This window comes from Oncorhynchus clarkii, chromosome 19 (genome assembly GCF_045791955.1).
Source record: "Oncorhynchus clarkii lewisi isolate Uvic-CL-2024 chromosome 19, UVic_Ocla_1.0, whole genome shotgun sequence".
Lineage (NCBI taxonomy): Eukaryota > Metazoa > Chordata > Actinopteri > Salmoniformes > Salmonidae > Oncorhynchus > Oncorhynchus clarkii.
Genome location: NC_092165.1, coordinates 28,682,083 through 28,701,034, shown reverse-complemented (window position 1 = coordinate 28,701,034; position 18,952 = coordinate 28,682,083). Strand labels below are relative to the sequence as shown.

The window sequence follows — 18,952 nt, the reverse complement described above, 5'->3', positions numbered from 1 at the left end:
TCTACACTGTAATTATGCTCAATTTGATGTTATTTTAATGGACAAAACATTTGTTTTCTTTCAAAAACAAGGACATTTCTAAGTAACCCCAAACTTTTGAAAGGTAGTGTACTTTTGTATATATAGTGTAAAAACTCCCACACCCTCCCCATACATCCGCTCTTTCTCTCTCTCCCTCTGTCAGGCTGTCCATCCCTGCCAACAGTCATTAGCCACTCAGAGCATCCTGTCCCTTGATCACCACGCCGTCACACACAGTCACTCACCGTCACCCCTGCCGGGGGCCACGCTGTGTGTGTGTGTGTGTGTGTGAGAACCCTGGCTGTGGTTCAGAGGGCAGAACGCTTCTGGACATGGCTCTTCACTGACCTTTGTTTCCGTTCTCTGCCCGTTCTGAGCTTTGAGGTAAATGGACAAATATCTTTGACAGCCTCAGAATGTATGTGTACGGTGAGCTTGTGTCTGTCCGTGTGTGTTTGCACATAGCCCAGCATTTAGGAGTGTTGGGCCAGTAACTGAAAGCTTGCTGGTTAGAATCCCCGAACCAACTTGGTAACATCTGCCGATGTGCCCTTGACCAAGGCACTCAACCCTAATTGCTCCTGTAAAGTCGTGCTGTATAAGAGCGTTTGCGAAATTACTAAAATGTCAAATGTAGTAGTCAGGCGTTAATAGTGGCCAGAGCCTAGCGTACAGCCCAAGCCCAGCTGGTGTTGGCATTAACCAGCATTTAACAGTCTCACGGTTAGAGGTTAGCTAGCAGCGCTACATTTCAGTCTAGACATGAAACAGCGGTTAGCTGGCCCAAGGTTGGTGGCTAGCTAGCAGCGCTACATTACAGTCTCGGCATGAGAGAGAGGTGTCATGGAGTCATCTATCACAACCATCTGCTGGTGCATCAACACTCTGCAACACACCACACACGCACTGGTGTCTCAACGCTCCGCAACACGCTTCTGCCGCTGTGAAATATCAAGTGTGGCACCAGCATAATTGGACTGAGATTAATCAATTATTTAAATGGCACGCTACACGCTGGTGCCTGACCCCTGACTCAGAGCATAGAGGGAAGGAGGGAGGGAGGCAGAGATGGATGGAAGGATGGAGGGAGGGAGAGAGATGGATGGATGGATGAAGAGAGAACTCGAGGGAGAGACGGGGAGAGAAAGAGGGAGAGGAGGCTCTGTCCTTGGTGAAAGTGGCTTGTCAGGAGGGTGCTACGTGAGAAACAATCTAAGCTAAGAGGAGAGCTGAGAAGGCTGCAGAGCAGGATGGTGCAGTGGTGGAGGAGAGAGGCCAGCAGGTTCACGCATACACACACTACTCGAACAGGACCTGGATGACTGGTATGTGTGTGCTCGTCTAAAAGGGTGTGTGTGGGTGTGTGTGTGTGTGTGTGTGTGTGTGTGTGTGTGTGTGTGTGTGTGTACTTACAGTGACGGGTCGTGGACCAGATCTTTGAGGTTTACTCCACTGCGGTCCTCAGCCAGATTCCTGAAGCAGCTGTCACTCACTGTTGATAGAGAGTGGAAGGGAGAGAGATAGTGAGAGGGAAAGAGAGAGAGGGCAGAAAGATGTAGGGAGATTAGAAAGAGAGGAGAAAGAAACCATTAGTTCAGGCCTAGGTAAGTACTACAACAGTACAACAAACACACAGTAACACACATCCATCATCTTCAGGTTCAGACTAAGCGTGGACATGTCCACATTGTTGCGACATCTCCATCAACACTCTTCACTCACGGGACCGAGAGAGAGAAGAGAAGTGAGAGAAAGAGGCATGGGGGAAGATTTGAAGATGAGAAGGATGACAGGATGAGCTAAATATAGAGTGCAGACGTGGAGAGAAAAAGACAAGAAAGAGCGAGACAGAAAGAGAGACTGGCTGTAGGGTGTGGCGGTGGCAGTGTGGTGGTGGCAGTGTGGTGGTGGCGGCGGCAGTGTGGCGGCGGCAGTGTGGCGGCGGCAGTGCGGTGGTGGTGGTAGTGCTGGTGGTGGCAGTGTGGTAGTACTGGTGGCGGCAGTGACAGTGTGGTGGTGGTGGTAGTGCTGGTGGCGGCAGTGTGGTGGCGGCAGTGGTAGTGCTGGTGGTACTGGTAGCGGCAGTGTGGTGGCGGCAGTGACAGTGTGGTGGTGGTGGTAGTGCTGGTGGCGGCAATGTGGTAGTACTGGTGGCGGCAGTGACAGTGTGGTGGTGGTGGTAGTGCTGGTGGTAGTGCTGGTGGCGGCAGTGTGGTGGCGGCAGTGGTGGCGGCAGTGGCAGTGTGGTGGTGGTAGTGCTGGTGGCAGCAGTGTGGTAGTGCTGGTGGCGGCAGTGTGGTAGTGCTGGTGGCAGTGTGGTGGTGGTGGTAGTGCTGGTGGCGGCAGTGTGGTAATGCTGGTGGCGGCAGTGTGGTGGCGGCAGTGACAGTGTGGTGGTAGTGCTGGTGGCGGCAGTGTGGTAGTACTGGTGGCGGCAGTGTGGTGGCGGCAGTGACAGTGTGGTGGTGGTGGTGGCAGTGTGGTAGTACTGGTGGCGGCAGTGTGGTGGCGGCAGTGGCAGTGTGGTGGTGATAGTGCTGGTGGCGGCAGTGTGGTAGTGCTGGTGGCGGCAGTGTGGTAGCAGCAGTGGCAGTGTGGTGGTGGTGGTGGTAGTGCTGGTGGCGGCAGTGTGGTAATGCTGGTGGCGGCAGTGTGGTGGCGGCAGTGACAGTGTGGTGGTAGTGCTGGTGGCGGCAGTGTGGTAGTACTGGTGGCGGCAGTGTGGTGGCGGCAGTGACAGTGTGGTGGTGGTGGTGGCAGTGTGGTAGTACTGGTGGCGGCAGTGTGGTGGCGGCAGTGGCAGTGTGGTGGTGGTAGTGCTGGTGGCGGCAGTGTGGTAGTGCTGGTGGCGGCAGTGTGGTAGCAGCAGTGGCAGTGTGGTGGTGGTAGTGCTGGTGGCGGCAGTGTGGTAGTGCTGGTGGCGGCAGTGTGGTAGCAGCAGTGGCAGTGTGGTGGTGGTGGTGGTAGTGCTGGTGGCGGCAGTGTGGTAGTGCTGGTGGCGGCAGTGTGGTAGTGGTGGCGGCGGCAGTGTGGTAGTGGTGGCGGCGGCAGTGTGGCGGCGGTGGTGGCAGTAGTGTGGTAGTGGTGGCGGTGGCAGTGTGGCGGCGGTGGTGGCGGCGGTGACATTGTGGCAGCGGCAGTGTGGTAGTGGTGGTGGCGGCGGCAGTGTGGTGGCGTCGGTGGCAGTAGTGTGGTAGTGGCGGAGGTAGTGCTGGTGGCGGCAGTGTGGCGGCGGCAGTGTGGTAGTGGTGGTGGCGGTGGCAGTGTGGAGGCGGTGGTGGCAGTGTGGCGGCGGCGGTGTGGTTGTGGCAGCAGCAGTGCGACGGCAGTGTGGCGGCGGCAGTGTGGCGGCGGCAGTGTGGCGGCGGCAGTGTGGCGGCGGCAGTGTAGTGGTGGTGGTGGCAGTGTAGTGGTGGCGTCGGCGGTGGCAGTGTGGTGGCGGCAGTGGCAGTGGTGGTGGCAGTGTGGTGGTGGCAGTGGTGGTGGCGGCAGTGTGTTGGCAGTGTGGTGGCGGCAGTGAGGTAGTGGTGGTGGCAGTGTAGCGGAGGCGGCAGTGTGGTGGAAGCGGTAGTGGTGGCGGCGGCAGTAGTAGTAGTGGTGGCGGAGGCAGTGGTAGTAGGAGCGGCAGTGTTGGGGCGGCGGCGGCAGTGTTGGGGCGGCAGTGGCAGTGTGGTTGTTGGGGCGGCAGTGTGGTGGCGGCAGTGTGGCGGCGGCGGTGGTGGCAGTGTGGTAGTGGTGGCGGCAGTGTGGTGGTGGCGGCGGCAGTGTGGTAGTGGTGGTGGCGGCGGCAGTGTGGTAGTGGTGGTGGCGGCGGCAGTGTGGTGGTGGCGGCAGTGTGGTAGTGGTGGTGGCGGCGGCAGTGCGGTAGTGGTGGTGGCTGCAGCAGTGTGGTAGTGGTGGTGGCGGCGGCAGTGTGGTAGTGGCTGCAGCAGTGTGGTAGTGGCGGCGGCAGTGTGGTGGTGGTTGCGGCAGTGTGGTGGAAGCGGCAGTGGTAGCCGAGGCAGTGATGGTAGTGGTAGCGGAGGCAGTGGTATTAGGGGCGGCGGTGGCAGTGTGGTGGCGGCGGTGGCAGTGTGGTAGTGGTGGTGGCAGTGTGGTAGTGGTGGTGGCAGTGGTGGTGGCGGCAGTGTGTTGGCAGTGTGGTGGCGGCAGTGTGTTGGCAGTGTGGTGGCGGCAGTGTGTTGGCAGTGTGGTGGTGGTGGTGGCGGCGGCAGTGTGGTAGTGGTGGTGGCGGCGGCAGTGTGGTAGTGGCGGCGGCAGTGTGGTAGTGGTGGTGGCGGCGGCAGTGTGGTGGTGGCGGCAGTGTGGTAGTGGTGGTGGCGGCGGCAGTGCGGTAGTGGTGGTGGCTGCAGCAGTGTGGTAGTGGTGGTGGCGGCGGCAGTGTGGTAGTGGCTGCAGCAGTGTGGTAGTGGCGGCGGCAGTGTGGTGGTGGTTGCGGCAGTGTGGTGGAAGCGGCAGTGGTAGCCGAGGCAGTGATGGTAGTGGTAGCGGAGGCAGTGGTATTAGGGGCGGCGGTGGCAGTGTGGTGGCGGCGGTGGCAGTGTGGTAGTGGTGGTGGCAGTGTGGTAGTGGTGGTGGCAGTGTGGTAGTGGTGGTGGCAGTGGTGGTGGCGGCAGTGTGTTGGCAGTGTGGTGGCGGCAGTGTGTTGGCAGTGTGGTGGCGGCAGTGTGTTGGCAGTGTGGTGGCGGCAGTGAGGTAGTGGTGGTTGCAGTGTAGCAGAGGCGGCAGTGTGGTGGAAGCGGTAGTGGTGGCGGCGGCAGTGGTGGTAGTGGTAGCGGAGGCAGTGGTGGTGGAGGCAGTGGTAGTAGGGGCGGCAGTGTTGGGGCGGCGGCGGCAGTGTTGGGGCGGCAGTGGCAGTGTGGTTGTTGGGGCGGCAGTGTGGTGGCGGCAGTGTGGTGGCGGCAGTGTGGTGGCGGCGGTGGTGGCTGTGTGGTAGTGGTGGCGGCAGTGTGGTAGTGGCGGCGGCAGTGGTGGTGGCGGCGGCAGTGGTGGTGGCGTGTGGTGGTGGCGGCGGCAGTGTGGTGGTGGCGGCGGCAGTGTGGTGGAAGCAGTAGTGGTGGCGGCGGCAGTGGTGGTAGTGGTAGCGGAGGCAGTGGTAGTAGTGGTAGCGGAGGCAGTGGTATTAGGGGCGGCGGCGGCAGTGGTATTAGGGTTGGCGGAGGCAGTGGTAGTAGTGGCGGCGGCGACAGTGGTAGTAGGGGCGGCGGCAGTGTTGGGGCGGCGGCGGCAGTGGTAGTAGAGGTGGCGGCGGCAGTGGTAGTAGGGGTGGCGGCGGCGGCAGTGTTGGAGCGGCGGCGGCAGTGTTGGGGCGGCACCATGGCTGTGTGGTCCATATTAAAAGGATCTAACTGACCTATAGCCTATTAAATACATTATAAAGCAGTGACATTTCAACCAGCAACACTGACTGGGCTCTAATCATAGTCTACTCTGCTCCACATCAGGGAAAGAGAGAGACGAAGGGGTAAAGTGAGAAAGAGAGAGTAGGGAAGGAGAGAGAGAGAGTAGGGAGAGAGAGAGGGAGAGGCAGAGGGAGTGTTGAAACACTTGCTTCATAATTGCAGCATTCCCCTAACCCCCTTACTCCCATCTTATAGCCAAACCTCATGTCTTCTGTCTCCCCCCCCCTCCCACTCTCTCCTTCACTCGCTCTTCCCTCTCTCCCCTGCTAACCCTTGATCTATAAATAGGCCGATTCCCTGCAGGAGACAGCAGGAGTGATCGCTACATAGAGGAGAGGAGAGGAGAGGAGAGGAGAGGAGAGATGAGAAAGACGGGGAAAGAGTGAACAAGAGAGAGCGAGAGAGAATCTGACTGCAGTTGGAACAGGCATGAAAGGAATATTTTTTTAAATGTGGAATTCAATTTGAATATGGAATTTTGAGTGGAGGGTGTAGAGACAGACAGAGACAGACAGAGCGAGAGAGAGAGAGCGAGAGAGCGAGAGCGAGAGAGAGAGAAGGGATACCATGGAGGGTGTAGAGACAGAGGGAGAGAGAGTGGAGGGTAGAGAGAGGGGGATACCATGGAGGGTGTAGAGACAGAGAGAGAGAGAGTGGAGGGTAGAGAGAGGGGGATACCATGGAGGGTGTAGAGACAGAGAGAGAGAGAGTGGAGGGTAGAGAGAGGGGGATACCATGGAGGGTGTAGAGACGAGTGCTGCTCCAGAGACAGTTCTTCCTGGTCGGGCAACTTGGTCAGGAAAAACTCTTAACCATCTCCTTCCCTCTCCTCCACCCCTCTCCGTCCTTTCTCTCTGAGCTCTAACTGAGGTCCACGTGGTTCAAAATGTTTGTTTGCAGACGGGAGGGTAGATTAGCCAATATTGAGTAGAGTAGGGTAGAATAGTCAGAGCAGACAGACCAGTAGCAGAGTGAGAGGGTAGGGAGATTCCCTCTCTTCTCCTATCATGTATCGCTCTCTCTGGTGAGAGGCCCCTGCGCCACAGCCCCAGGCAACAGAGAGCGAGTGAGCGAGAGAGGGAGGACACGACTGTGCTGTAGTGACTAGGCTAGTAATGATAGAGTGAGTGAGTGAGTGAGTGAGTGAGTGAGTGAGTGAGTGAGTGAGTGAGTGAGTGAACCAAGTGATGTACAAGGTCAAAGGCCTAATTCCAGGGATATTCAAACTGGGGTCCACAGGAGGTACTGCAAGGGGTCGGTGAAAATAAAATATATGTTTTTATTAATATCGCTAGTGATAACAGAATAAACTCATTTTGAATTACATACCTACCCAGTTTGCCAGAGCAGGGGTCCCTGGGCAAGAAACGTTTGAATATCCCCGTCCAATTCTATTCCTTCAATAACACTTTCCCTTTCTGTCTCTCACCTCAATTAAAGTGCTCTCTCTTACCGTCTCGCCTTACGCACCAAACAGTGCAAGGCCACACACACACACAACAACCCATGGAAGGGAGACAGAAAGAGAGGAAAGAGAAGGATAAGAACAGAACCAGGCAAAATAGGGCAACGTGTGAAAAAGAAAGGAAGAGACAGGGAGCAAGAAAACGGGAGGGAGAGAGACGGAAGTACGTGCGTGTGTGTGGTCAGCTCCTCGTAGGGCTGACGTACGGATCAGAGACAGGAACACACTGATCCCCAGGCTCATGGTCAACAGCGGTAGACCGTCGTGCCGTCTGTGTGTATTACATACACGTGGGAAGTGAGTGAAGTGAGCTAACGAGGGAATGAAAGAGAGGAGAGAGAAAACGAGCGAGAAAGGGAGACACAGAGCGAAAGAGAAGGTCCCTAATCTGAGCTCTATTTCAAAGCATCTCCCTGTACAACGGTAACGTTTCTCAGATAACCATTTAACAAAGCAGAGGCAGAGAGAAGAGAATAAGCTATTTATACAGTGCATTGGGAATGTATTAAAGACCCCTTCCCATTTTCCACGTTGTGTAACGTTACAGAATTACTCTCAAATGGATCTCAAACTACACACAATACCCCATAATGACAAAACACAGTTTTTTTAGTAGTGTTGCACCAATATGACATTATTTTACGTACCAAAAAACCTGATACCGAGATGCGATACTTAAAATGTAAGCGTCCTTTTAAGCATTCTAGTACAGTTAAATAGTTAAACACACACACAGCGGTCTAAGGCACTGCATCTCAGAGCAAGAGGCATCACTACAGTCGCTGGTTCGAATCCAGACTGTATCACATCCGGCTGCGATTGGGAGTCCCATAGGGCGGCGCAGTATTGGCCCAGCGGCGTCCGGGTTTGGCCGGGGTAGGCAGTCATTGTGAATAATAATTTGTTCTTAACCGACTTGCCTAGTTACACACACACACACACACACACACACACACATTATGTTGTTGGCATTTACGTATGTCCCCATTACCAGTAAAACATAATCAAATCCTATTTCTTTCACATACTTGCTGTGCTGTTTCGTTGTTCATTCGGTCAGTCATTTCATTCTCAATCAGGATTTCATCATACACGTCAAGCAGTGAAGTTTCAGCTGTCTGTCCGTGGTCTCTCGTCCACGGTGCGCACTGTCACTGTGTCCGTTTCCATCTTGTCCAGCTGTGTATGTAATATTTCATGTAAACCCTGGGACGATGTCGGGACGATGTCGATGTTGGCATTTTTAGCAAATATTGTCCAATTCCGATATCTTCACCAATACATTGTGCATCCCTAGTTTAGAAATGTTTGCAAAATAAAACAGAAATACCTTGTAGCGTCATACCCAAGAAGACTCCATCGCTGCCAAAGGTGCTTCAACAAAGTACTGAGTAAAGGGTCTGAATACTTGTGTAAATGTGATATCAGTTTATTTTTCATACATATTCTAACATTTCTAAAAAAAAAACAGTTTTTGCTTAGGTCGCATGGGATATTGTGTGTAGATTGAGGAAAAAAACAAGTTACTCAATTTTAGAATAAGGCTGTAACGTAACAATGTGGAAAAAGTGAAGGGGTCTGAATACTTTCCGAATGCACTGTATCTGCAGTGCGAATGGAGGCAAGCAATATGAGAATTTGCCTGGTGTACTGTAAGTGTAGTTACTGGCCTGTGTTCAGTGTTCAGTGGTCGCCTGGTCATAGCCAGGCACACAGCCCCAGTCCCTGCTCATATTAAACAGTGGTGTTTGTGGAGAGCAGCCCCACAGCCCCAGCCCCACCTCATAGTCCCAGCCCTAGCTGCAGCTCCAGCTGTAGAGGGAGAGAGAGATTGACTACTTTTGGTATATCTACTACCCTGCACTGCAGCTGTTCCCCCTCTCCCTTGCTCTCTGGAGTTGGTTGTGTGAGGAGGCTGAGAAGTTGCTGTCCCCTTTTTGTTCATTTCGTTCATATTTCATGATCCCCCCCCCCCCCCTACATGATTTAGGTTAAGTTATGCATTTTATTTTAGCCTACATTGTCAGGTGAGTTAGTCGTTTGGGTGACATTTATTTATTATCACGTGGAGGAGCCGTTCCTGTCTCTTTGCTACGGTTTCACGTGTCTGCCTAACCCGATTGTGACAGTGGAGGATGTCCTTGCTGCGGGAGAAAATCTTTCAACTGCGTCGCGAATGAATAAAGCAGTGGTGGTGTTACTGAAAGAGAAGCGCCTTGTCAACTGGCTGGTTGAGACAGTTGTTACTATAAATTATGTATTTTTGTTTTGCAAATCGCGGCGCTTTTCTCCCCGGCTACGAGGGTTGCTATATCCAACGTGCTACTGTTCGTTGTCGATGGCAACCTGAGAGAGCTCGCACATTACGGGAAATTTGCCAGCTCAATGAGAGAGTTAATACTTGGATGTAAAAACAGGTTACTGCTCGTTTTTAGACTCGCCAACAAAAACTTTAGTCTGAAGTGTTTTGAACGTGGGGAGATTGACATAAGCGGCAGACATGCACGCACAGGGATCCTCTGTCATGTCTGGCTCCAAATCTGAGAGCGGGCCGGGGGGTTCGGGGCAGTCCCGGCCTCCACCCCAAGTCCATACTCGACGCCAAACAGGTGACGTTAATGTAGCCGAGGTTGCCGTGGCAGGGAGCTCAGGGGCGGGCATGATAGTGACTGTAACCCCGGCAGTAGTTACCAAGGGCAGCGGCAACTACTGGTCTCCGAGGCTGATACGCCTGTCTCACAGAAAATGGAGAACGATGTGCCCACTGTATTTACAGACACGCAGGGTGATGGTGGGAAGGAGTTGGGTTCCGTGGAACTGCCTGATGAGGACGGACGAAGAGACTGATACGCTGTCGGATATCCCCATCAATGTAGATGTAGCATCTCATGGTGGAGTCCCAGTTAGGTTCACTGTACACGTTACAGCAGGATAGTGATTTTCTGCAGGATTAATTTGGTAAGAAGATTGACATACAGGATTTTTTTTAACCTAATGTAGAGAATTTTATCAGGACAGTCAATCACATCAGTGGGCTTGGATATAGTTAGAGGGGCCGTTGGTGTTAGAATGGCCATGTCACAGCAGTAAGAAAAAGATCCAACAGAAGGAAAGAAAATGGTAGATAAGAAAAACGATGAACCTGCATCAAAGGGTGATTTGACTCAGCTGTGGGAAAACTTACGTAAATGAGATATTTCTATATTTCATTTTCGATAAATTAGCAAAAAAATGTAAAAACATGTTTTCAATTTGTCATTATAGGGTGTGCAGTTCTCTACAGATATGTTCAATCAGGTTCAAGTCCAGGCTCTGGCTGGGCCACCCAAGGACATTCAGAGACTTGTCCCAAAGCCACTCCTGCATTGTCTTGGCTGTGTACTTAAGGTCACTGTCCTGTTGGAAGGTGAACCTTAGGACGTCAGACTGGGGCTGAGCACTCTGGAGAAGGTTTTCATCAAGGTTCTCACTGTACTTTGCTCTGTTCATCTTACCCTCGATTCTGACTAGTCTCCCAGTCCCCGCCGCTGAAAATCATCCCCACAGCATGACGCTGCCACCACCATGCTTCACCGTAAAGATGGTGCAAGGTTTTCTCCAGACGTGACGCTTGGCATTCAGGCCAAAGAGTTCAATCTTGGTTTTATCAGAACGGATCAATCAGATGTGATTAAGACCAATTAGTGTAAAAAAAATATTTAAAAAATATCAGAATTGGGCTGCCTATGCAGCCAGCGTGGCTCAGCATAAGACCATGTAGAACAGGAGTTTCCAACCCTGTTCCTGGAGAGCTACCCTCCTATAAGTTTTTGCACCAATCCCAGTTGTACCTAACCTGGTTCAGTTTATCATCAACCATCGAATTATTAGAATCAGGTGTGCTAGATTATGGTTGGAGTGAAAAACCTACAGGGATGGTAGCTCTCCAGGAACAAGGTTGGAGAGCCCTGATGTATAACCACAATAAAATATGGATATTTTCTATACATACTTTAAATGTGTCTGCCCTTATAGATTCACAGAATATATTCATATACAGTGCATTCGGAAAGTATTCAGACCACCTTTTCCATATGTTGTTACCTTACAGCCTTAGATTAAAATACATTTTAAAAAAGACTCAAAAATACCTTATTTACATAAGTATTTAGACACTTTGCAATGGGAGTCGAAATTTAGCTCAGGTGCATCCTGATTCCATTCATCATCCTACAACTTGATTGGAGTCCACCTGTGGTAAATTCAATTGATTGGACATGATTTAGAAAGGCACACACACACCGGTCTATATAAGGTCCAACAACTGACAGTGCATGTCAGAGCAAAAACCAAGCCATGAGGTCCGAGACAGGTTTGTGTCAAGGCACAGATCTGGGGAAGGGTACCAATATGTTTCTGCAACATTGAAGGTCCAAGATCTCAGTGGCCTCCATCATTCTTAAATGGAAGAAGTTTGGAACCACCAGGGCTGCCCGGCCAAACTGAGCAATCGGGGGAGAAGGGCCTTGGTCAGGGAGGTGACCAATAACCTGATGGTCAGTCTGGCAGAGCTCCTCTGTGGAGATGGGAGAACATTCCAGAAAGATGGTGGTGGCAGCATCATGCTGTGGGGATGTTTTCAGTGGCAGGGAATGGGAGACTAGTCAGGATCGAGGGAAAGATGAACGGAGCAAAGAACAGATGAACATGATGAAAACCTGCTCCAGAGCGCTCGGGACCTCAGACTGGGTTCTAAGGTTCAGGACAACGACCCTTAGCACACAACACTGTAGTGACTTCGGGACAAGCCTATGAATATCCTTGAGTGGCCCAGCCAGAGCCCGGACTTGAACTCAATCGAACACCTCTGGAGAGAGCTGAAAATAGCTGTGCAGCGATGCTCCCCATCCAACCTGACAGAGCTTGAGAGGATCTGCAGAGAAGAATGGGAGAAACTCCAAATACAGGTGTGCCAAGCTTGTAGTGTCATACCCAAGAAGACTCCATCACTGCCAAAGGTGCTTCAACAAAGTACTGAATAAAGGTTATGAATACTTATGTAAATGTGATAGTTTATGGCTACCAGTAGTTGTTTAGCTAGCTAACATAGTTAACTACTGTAGCTACCTAGCTAAGTTAGCAAACAGAAATTAGCCAGCAATACACAATATGGGTTTCAGTGCATAAACTAAAGTTAACTATGTGGCTTGCAGGAAAAATAACTTACTTAGCTAGGCACCGTATTTATCATCTGCCCTCTAGGTTCTGACATCGGCTGTAGCTGAGATTCTAACGTTAGCTAAATCCAACTACTTGTTTCGAATCCTCTGCGCTATATTCTGGTTAAAACATGTATGGTTGAATTGACGCTCCATGGTCAAATTCGTGTTGATGAGAGGAATCACTTTAAGCCATCGCATCTGGTCAGTTCTTTCAGTTTAGTCCAAAGGATTGTTGTTAGTGTCCGCCTTTTTTTGTTTAAAAGCCCACCTTGTGGGAGGGATGGGGGCCAGAGCACGAAGCCCCGTGCAACACAAATTGTAGTCTTTCAGAGACTGGAGAAAATGTGACTGTTTGTATATTTAGCAGTGAATCGACCGATAGGAACAACGCTGAAAGACGTCCGGTGGATCTATCAAACAATGACAACCATATTTACACACACAAAAACATACTGCAGTATAACATAAGAGATTTCGCAATGCCACAAAGCAGGAATACAGTCATAGGCGGCAGGCTTGTTCATTTAGCAGACAAGATATGCTTATATTATATGAATTTATAGTAAGAAGAATATAATTGAACTTAGCTGAATAATATATTAATATTATTTTGGCCTATGCATTTGCATAAACTCTAATATGCATATGGGGGTGTTATGAATGAATCAATTAGAAAGCACTGTCCATTTCATTGTGTTAGGCTTTGAAACAACATCCATAACCACCATGTTTTCCACTCAGTTGCAACCTTTTGTTTCAACCATTTTTCTTCAAATTGATCATCACAGTGAGGTGAGTTTTAAAAGCACATACTGTTTTGATGCCAAGTTTTTTTTTGTGATTTTTGATTGTATCTGCATTGATGTCAGAGTGGTTCGAGGAACAATAGTGCCCTGAGTACAGGGTCATTCATGTCCTGATGATCATTAGCGAGTTGGGTACTACGAAGACATGTCCAGAGTGCATAAGAGGAGATTACCGTGACTCCTTCACAAATAATTTTATTGCGGTCAAAGGGACATTCCTTTAGGTTGATACTAAAGACTTTTGCCCACCCAACACTCTAATGTCCAAAAAGTGAACACTAGAACAATATCTATGGAAAACTGATGTCTATTTTGAGATGTCATTAACCTCTCTGATCTCCCCATCCCGGATCTGGTATCAGGAATACAGACTCAAGCTCATTACCATAACGCAACGTTAACTATTCATGAAAATCGCAAATGAAATGAAATAAATATGCCATCTCTCAAGCTTAGCCTTTTGTAAACAACACTGTCATCTCAGATTTTCAAAATATGCTTCTCAACCATAGGAAAACAATAATTTGTGTAAAAGTAGCTAGCTAGCGTAGCATTTAGCGTTAGCATTAGCGTTAGCATCCAGCACGCAACATTTCAACAAAAACATAAAAGCCTTCAAATAAAATAATTTACCTTTGAAGAACTTCTGATGTTTTCAATGAGGATACTCTCAGTTAGATAGCAGATGCTCAGTTTTTCCAAAAAGATTATTTGTGTATTAGAAATAGCTCCGTTTTATACATCACATTTGGCTACCAAAAAAAAACGAAAATTCAGTCCTCAAAACGCAAACTTTTTTCCAAATTAACTCCATAATATCGACTGAAAACATGGCAAACGTTGTTTAGAATCAATCCTCAAGGTGTTTTTCACATATCTCTTCATTGATATATCGTTCTTGGAAGCATGGTTTCTCCCCTCAATCAAATGGAAAAGTACAAGCAGCTGGCAATTGCGCACCGAATTCCACGCAGGACACCAGGCGGACACTTGGAAAATGTAGTCTCTTATGGTCAATCTTCCAATGATATGCCTACAAATACGTCACAATGCTGCTAACACCTTGGGGGAACGACAGAAAGTGTAGGCTCATTCCTTGCGCAATCACAGCCATATAAGGAGACAATGGAAAACAGAGCTTCAGAGATTCTGCTAATTTCCTGCTTGACGCATCATCTTGGTTTCGCCTGTAGAATGAGTTCTGGGGCACTTACAGACAATATCTTTGCAGATTCTGAAACTTCAGAGTGTTTTCTTTCAAAAACTGTGTTTGACTATATGCATAGTCGAGCATCTTTTCGTGACAAAATATCGCGCTTAAAACGGGAACGTTTTTTATCCAAAAATGAAATAGCGCCCCTAGAGATCAAAGAGGTTAAAGTTGGTATAACGAAAATCCTGTAACTTAAAGTATACACTGTATATGTCAGGTTATCTTATATGTTGTGCATGAGACATGAACAATTAAAGTATTTTAGTTAAAGATAGGAAACTAAAATTACGTTCCTAACGAGATCATAGTTTATGATACTTTGCACCAGTAAGTAGCCACGCACCGAGGGAGCTCAGAGATCGTGTCAGGATGATAGAGTGCATAAAGGCTTGGAAGAGAAATTAACATCGGACCAGAAAGACGCGAGACCGTGGTCCACACATTTTAAATGGTTAGAAAGTTTAACCTCAACACGAGGTGAAGAAGATAAACTCACTAGACCCGAACATTGCCAGGCTGCAGCTGTAAAGTGGTTCAAACCCTGACTATCCACACGAGCTAAGAACAAGTTCTGAACAAAGACACCAGCGGTGACCGGACAACTAAGAAGGACATTTTGACCTCTGGTGGACAATCAGAGCCTTACAAGTGAGCTGAGTGAAGAAGGCTTGGTTTCAACAGAGACAGACGACTAACAACGGCATTCACACGTAAATACAATAATGATTTCTTATTCCAAACAGGCAGTGGTTCATTGGCAAGGTATTATGATTACTTTGAAGGTAGTTTCCATCTCTCTCTCTATGTTGTAACAAGCCGTCATATCTTGTCAGTCCACTAGGGACCTTTGTCTCATGTAAGTGTGTATGTTTTTCTGTGTTATTATTTAGTTAGCAAGTAAATAAATAATTAAACCAATGTGTGGTAGTGAATGATCAGTAAAACTGGGATTTTTGCGGATCCAAGGTTGCGACCGTTCAGATGAGACTGATATAAGGTAATGATTAATAATAACATATATCTTCTAGTTTAATTCGAGAGATGGTAACTCGTTAAACAACTTCTTCCGTGGTGCCCCAAATTCTAATGAGTTAATTGTTACATGATTAATTTGAGTAACAATTAAACATAGTGGATTAAATAAATAACAGTCATCTGATTATTGATAGTAGTCACAACACCTGGATAAACAGGTTCATGTCAAGCTCTGCATGTTTTATTTCCCAAAAGTCTCATGGAATGTAGGCCTACATTTAACACCACACATTGGCTGCTACTGTACGCTGAATGATATAACAGCTATTTTCATGTTAAAATGTTATGAGATGCATTTTCTCCATTGTTTTTGATGGTTGGTTCTGGTAGGCCTACCAGATCATAATGATCAAATAGCCAGAGTAACCTACTTGGCCACTGTTAAAACTAACTTAAAGCGGGTACAGCCTCAGTGTATTGACAAATTTTGACAATGTTCAAGTTTGCACTCAGCAGACCTGAAATTTGCTCAGTGCTGAATTTTTTTTTAGGTAACATTGGTCCTGGTCACTAACAACTTAGCTGCTTCAATGCTCTGGCACAGGCTGATGGTGTTGGACCCCAAACAGAGTCTGGTCAACCAACTGCAGAGGTTACTGGTCGATTTATTTTGGTCAACACTGGACACTTGCAGCAGTGCTACACCTCCATTGCATGAGAGGGGCCAAGGGCTGGTGGACATTGGGTCTAGAGAGTGACAGCTTTCCATCAACAAGCTACACAGAAACATCTGTACCAACAGAGGGTGTGCTGCAGAGACACTGCTTGGGCTGTTCTGAGGAGACAGGGGACCTTGGGTACGACAGGCACTTGTTCCTGTTGGATCTGAAGCAGGTCGATATGTCAGCCATTTCTCCATTCTACTGCGCTTTGAAAGTGTAAACATTTCACGGCCAGGAGCATGGATAAAGGAGGAGCCACTGTTTCACAACTTACTCATTCAGACCAGTGCTGAAATCTGCCAGCTTGCAGGCTAGGCTTGTGAGCGCCGGGTGTCCTGCAAGAAGAGGCTGGGTGGAAATCTGCCAGGTGGTGGAGGGGGTCCGTGCTGCACCATCGTGCTCGTTCAGAGAGCTTCTGGGGAATAGGCAGAGACTGGACCGTCTAACCACGAATGACACTGACCTACCTCCTTTCACCATTGCTGCCGCTACAGGGGAACACCAGGAGTGTGAGGGAATGATCTTATCGTTCAAGACTCCAGAGCTGGGGGCCTTTTGCACAGCCAGCAAAAGGGCTCTGTATTCAGTAGCTGTGAAGGTGGATCAGAAAGACCAACTTCATAGGCTGAGGGCAACAGGGTGTCCGGGGGGTTGGGACCAGCCTCTTCTCCGAGAAGATGTTGGCGCTCCCGTTTAAGCCTCCCATAGAGAAGCGTATTGCTGCTCTACAGTGGAAGATTATTCATGGGGCTGGCTATCGCTACAAGCAGTTATGTGTCGCACCTTGATCCATCAGTGCAGCATCTGTTTTTTTCTTAGTCCAGGCTGGTAGGGTTGTTTTCTGTCCTGAGTGGGTGGTGTGCAGTCCTAGGGTTGGGGCTGACTGAATCTATACATTGGGAGTGCCTAGGTATAGCGTAATCAATAGGCAAAGGGACTGCCAAGTAAATCACCTGTTGGGGTCGGCAAAAATAGCAATGTGAAAGACTAGGAAACATGAGATGCAGGGGTCGGGGTGTACGGACCCCAGAGCTGTGCTGCTGGGTCGGGACCGGCTGAAACTAGAGCATATATATTGGGGGAGGGGGGGGGGGGGGGGGGGGTAAGGGATCAGGGGGTTCAATGTGCAGTGGATAAAGTTAAATAAAGTTTGTTTTAATGATGTAACTATTTTATCAAGGCTAGAGGGTATGCACCAAATCTCATTGAATGTGTGTGTGAGATTATTTTTTTAAAGAGAGAGAGAAAGAAAGAAAGACAGAGAGATAGAGATTGTGTGTGTATACTATCAAGCCAGTGAGGGTGGCTAGGTGGTGAGGTAGAGACACGCTCTAGGAATGATCAGCACGTCCATCTATCTGAGCCAAGCTCCATCAGTTGTGTGTTCAGCTGGATAGACAGATTAATAAAACATCACACAGCACAGCCCTACAGAGCCCTACTATTACTGCCAGCTAGGAACTTAGTCAGCAAAAGACACTGCACAGTCCATCCCTCAACACACAAAACACGCTGACACTCACACTTATTCACTACGCTATACACTCCCTACAGACATGCACAGAAACACATACACACAATTAAATGTGGCCTACATGCATCTCAACAGCATTACGCCCCCTAACACAAAGCAATAATATAGTTATACCTGCACACTCCCTATAGACATGCACAGAAACACACACACCATGCATACCCATTAGCCTACATTCCCCACTACTGATGACAGAGAGAGAGAGAGAGAACCAGGGAGAGAGAAAGGAGCAAAAGAGTGATTAACCTGGGAGTTTCTCCATTTTAATTAGTCTGAAATAATTAAAGTTTGCAGCAGCAGAGTCCTGAGGCACCCTATGGGCCCTGGTCAAAAGTAGTGCAGGACATCGGGAATAGGTTTCTATGTAGTAGAGAGTCCAAGAGTCTTGCAGTAGCAGCTCCATGTAAAGGGCATCTTCTCCTTTATTGATGTTTTATTAAGCGACTTATAAATATTCAATAGACGCTTCTTACTAACGAAGCAGTTCAATGCAGTATTTCAGAGAGAAAAAGGAGGTTTTACGGGAAAAGAAAATTGGAGATTCAAAAATGCTTTTCCTCAAACTACTGTGCTCGTCCATCCTTGACTGACTCCTCCTCCTCTCCTTCCCCCCTTTCCCCCTCCCTCCCAATAGACCCTCATCCAGCTCTTCTTCTGATCATCCCTTCTTTTCCACATTCAACTCCTCTGAGCATACAGCACATTCAAACTATTCCTCAAACTACACACAATACCCCACCCCATATTGACAAAACAAAAACAGATGTAGAATTTTTTGCAAATGTATAATAAAATAAAATAAAGTATTCAAACCCTTTACTCAGTACTTTGTTGAAGCACCTTTGGCAGTGATTACAGCATTGTGTATTCTTGGGTATGACGCTACAAGCTTCGCATATCTGTATTTGGAGAGTTTCTCCCATTCTTTTCTGCAGATCCTCTCAAGCTCGGTCAGGTTGGATGGGGAGTGTCGCTGCACAGCCATTTTCAGGTCTCTCCTGAAATGTTTGATTGGGTTCAAGACTTGTCCCGAAGCCACTCCTGCATTGTGTTGGCTGTGTGCTTAGGGTCATTGTCCTGTTGGAAAATGAACCTACGCCCCAGTCTGAGGTTCTGAGTGTTCTGGAGCAGGTTTTCATCTGTACTTTCCTCCATTCATTTTTCTCTCAATGCTGGCTAGTCTCCCAGCCGCTGAAAACATCCCCACAGCACGATGCTGCCACCACCATGCTTCACCGTAGTGATGGTGCCAGGTTTCCTCCAGACGTGACGCTTGGCATTCAGGCCAAAGAGTTCAATCTTGGTTTCATCAGAACGGAGAATCTTGTTTCTCATGGTCTGAGAGTCCTTTAGGTGCTTTGCCAAACTCCAAGCAGGCTGTCATGTGCCTTTTACTGAGGAGTGGCTTCTGTATGGCCACTCTACCATAAAAGGCCTGATTGGTGGAGTGCTGCAGTGATGGTTGTTCTTCTGAGAGGTTCTCCCATCTCCAGAGGAACTCTGGAGTTCTGTCAGAGTTACCATCGGGTTCTTGGTCACCTCCCTGACCAAGGCCCTTCTCCCCCGATTTCTCCATTTGGCCAGGCAGGCAGCTCTAGGAAGAGTCTTTGTGG

At 48.9% G+C, this 18,952-nt stretch overlaps 1 protein-coding gene across 16 annotated transcripts in view; it reads right to left on the bottom strand.

Moving 5' to 3' along the window:
* The window catches only part of LOC139375010 (gephyrin-like), a 127,835-nt gene that overhangs the window by 64,204 nt on the left and 44,679 nt on the right, over positions 1-18,952 (bottom strand). For all 16 annotated transcript variants that reach the window (XM_071116368.1, XM_071116364.1, XM_071116361.1 and 13 more), the window contains exon 2: positions 1,435-1,513. In XM_071116368.1, the coding sequence (XP_070972469.1) occupies positions 1,435-1,513 (79 nt within the window). The remainder of the gene's footprint in view (positions 1-1,434; positions 1,514-18,952) is intronic.